At 42.1% G+C, this 2973-nt stretch overlaps 1 protein-coding gene across 1 annotated transcript in view; it reads right to left on the bottom strand.

The window, feature by feature from the left end:
• Positions 1 to 963: 963 nt before the first annotated feature.
• mgarpb (mitochondria localized glutamic acid rich protein b) overlaps positions 964 to 2973 on the bottom strand; it is a 25836-nt gene continuing 23826 nt past the window's right edge. Inside the window, exon 6 of the mRNA XM_061724589.1 lies at positions 964 to 1351. Coding sequence (XP_061580573.1) covers positions 1314 to 1351 — 38 coding nt within the window. The 3' untranslated portion in view covers positions 964 to 1313. The remainder of the gene's footprint in view (positions 1352 to 2973) is intronic.

Here is a 2973-nt window from a genome sequence, read left to right as displayed (position 1 = left end):
AAACAACTTATTTGCATATCAATTTACTCCACAAAACTGACATTTTCCCATTTTAAATTATTTGTGTAGAGCACAAACACATTAAATACAAAGTTTCTGTCTTTATGCATCTTTTCACTCAGTGTTAACCTCAGTATACTATCAGAGATGTGTGGTAATAATAATACAACATGTGTTCAACAATATGCATACATATACCGTAGGTATCAAGATGCTTGTTTTTGTATTTACACCTTTAAATGTCTGTATGTCCACGTTTTACTCATATCTAATTTTCAAAGTGTCCATTTACCCTTTTATTCTGTTTTTTATCATAAATATATTTTGATTGACCTGTTAGTATCAGAACAGAAATATAATAAATAATTATCACACTGTTCACAACCTTTGCTTTTTTCTTTTGTTTCTTTTACAAAGGCTAAACATCACTTAGCCACTTAGTTACTTTTACATTTTCTCTCTTTAGAGCTATACAAGTATATCGTATAAACACTGATGCCAGATTTATTCTATAATATAACTACACAGTAGCTTACTAAAAGACCTACGTCATCGTTGGCATTAATTCTTGTCCAGTGCTGCGTGTCTCTAATTACACCCCCAACCACTAGGTGGCGACATGGGTTCTTTTCTGCAACGCTGAGCTTCTTTTTGTTCCCTATACGTAGCCTAAAGCAAACAAAGCAAGTCATATATGAACAATGTTGAGCAGTAGTGATTTTTACTGGAGATTGCTGCAATCTAACGTTCTTCCCAATTTGAAAATTACGAATAATTAAATATGATGAACAAAAACACTGAGCAGACCGGCTGTGGTCTGTGTGGACATGACTTTTAATCTATGGTGGTAACCAGGGGCAACCTCTCCAACGTCTGGGTTGAGTCCAGTGTGGAAGAACTTACAGTTCCACTAATGACCACTAGGGGCTGGCTGCTGCTAGCATGAGGGGGGGACGCTTGTCCCAGTATTTTTGAAATTGAGGTTGGACAAATACAACAAAGGTGTTCTTTTAAATACCTCAAGAAAGTTGGTTTTTAAGGATCTTTTAGGAGGGAAAAACAGCAAAAATACATTTTCCTGTACCAACTAATGTTTATAAATCACAAAGCAGACCGCAATTACGTTACTATTGGAACAACCCTCTTTATCTGCCTAATGAAGCCTTGAAATTTCAACTAGCCATACAAGACTGTGCAACGGCTCACCCTACAGGATTAGAGACACGGTGCAACAGCAGATAACGCAGACAACAGCTCCGACTGCTACATGTGGGACCTCTTCTCGTCTAGTGTTTGTGATCCGTCCCCCAGGGTCACGATTGGGCCGTCACCACTGCCATGGTCGCTGTGGCTGCAACAAACAACAACAGCAACTGAAGCAGCTGAGTGGAGACAACCTAAAGTGGATATATGTTACACAGCCAAGCAGCTTTTATACTGGGGAAGTTTGATCAGGGGGAGAGAAATAGTCAGATTGTAACCCCCCCCTCTTTTGCCTGCTTTACACAGAGGACCATGTTTCCAGTTTAGCGGCCTCTTAAACCTGAATTATGGTTCTGCGCTACACCAAAGCAGAGCACACGCCGCTGCCGTGACGCCGTCGTGAACTCTTCGGACTTCTCAGTCACTCCATTTCGCTGTGGTGCAAAACCCCCCCAGAACGCTAGGGGGGTGCGTTCTTTTCCTGAATGGTTTATCCAACTTTACTGGTCACAGTGAATCAAAGAGATAAGGACAACTATTGTGCAAAAATCCAAAACCAAAAAAAAAAAAAAACATACACGAAGAAAAGAGCGCTGAAAGTTCACGACTGCTTCACGAACCGGAAACCAGAAATGCGTTGCTACCAAGCGAAACAATCATAGCCCTCTCGGTCTGCATTGGGTCTGCGACCTCTTGACGCGTAGTTACAATTTTTGGGAGGTGCGCGTCAGGCACGGCATGGCGTGCGCCGTGGGGTGCACGACGCGGCGCAACCTGCGGTGCACGTTCGGCGTCGATTTAACGCAGAATCATAATCCAGCCTTAAAAGGAGCTTGAGGCAGGATTTATGATAAAAATTCGTAAACGTTTTCTAGTAATAATGTCAGATGAAGCGTTCCAAATCAAAACGAATGAACCCTCCAGCGTATCTCTCCGTTGCCTTGAACAGGCTGTGTGCTGCAAAATGTGCTGCAATTGTGGGGCCGAATTTCCCGCGCTGGGCTGCGGATGTGACGTCACATGACGCTGCATGCACGTTCTCCCCGTTCTCCCGTGCCGGCTTCACTGTTGGCTGCAGTACCCCCGACGGCCGTCGTGGTGAAGGGTGGCGCTAGAAAGTCATTTCTTAAAAGGAGCCTCATGCTCTAAGTTATGTAACTACGTCAGTGATGTGGTTTTTAAAGGTCCTCCTAGAACGCTCTGACTCACAAATACAGAGATGGTCATGTGAGAAAGAAGGAACAACCTCCTGCTGAAATATCAAAGTATAAAAAAAACACCTGGTCCTTATCAGGTGTTAATATTAGATTTAAATAAATACATTAAGAGGCTGGGTATCAGCCAGGTGTCACATTTTTAGCCTAGAAATCCAGACATACCGCTAGCGAATTTAAATGTGCTTTGTTCAGACCCACATCTGATCCATCAGGAAATATCGTTTCTATAAATGTCTGAGCACTTCCCTGGTCTGTTAACACAATGCCAAAAAGGTAAGACATCAATGGCTACGGTTACAGGTTTTTTAATTCGAAATTCATTTTTTCAAATTAAACTATTTTCCTTTGAGTTTACATGGAAATAGTAATTCCGAATTGAGGTTTACATGAAAAACACGTTTGATCGGCTTTATCCAATTCTGCTTAAGGTCTGGGGGTTGGGAAGGTTCTGATTGGATAGGGGGGCGGACCGGAAGTTACATCTACCGGAAGAAAAACAAACTTAGCCGCTACAACTTTGAAAAGCTCACAATTTTTATGTTTCCTGCCATCT

The sequence above is a fragment of the Cololabis saira genome, chromosome 1 (genome assembly GCF_033807715.1).
Source record: "Cololabis saira isolate AMF1-May2022 chromosome 1, fColSai1.1, whole genome shotgun sequence".
NCBI lineage: Eukaryota > Metazoa > Chordata > Actinopteri > Beloniformes > Belonidae > Cololabis > Cololabis saira.
The sequence above is the reverse complement of the archived record's forward strand: the minus strand, read 5'-3'. Positions and strand labels throughout refer to the sequence as shown.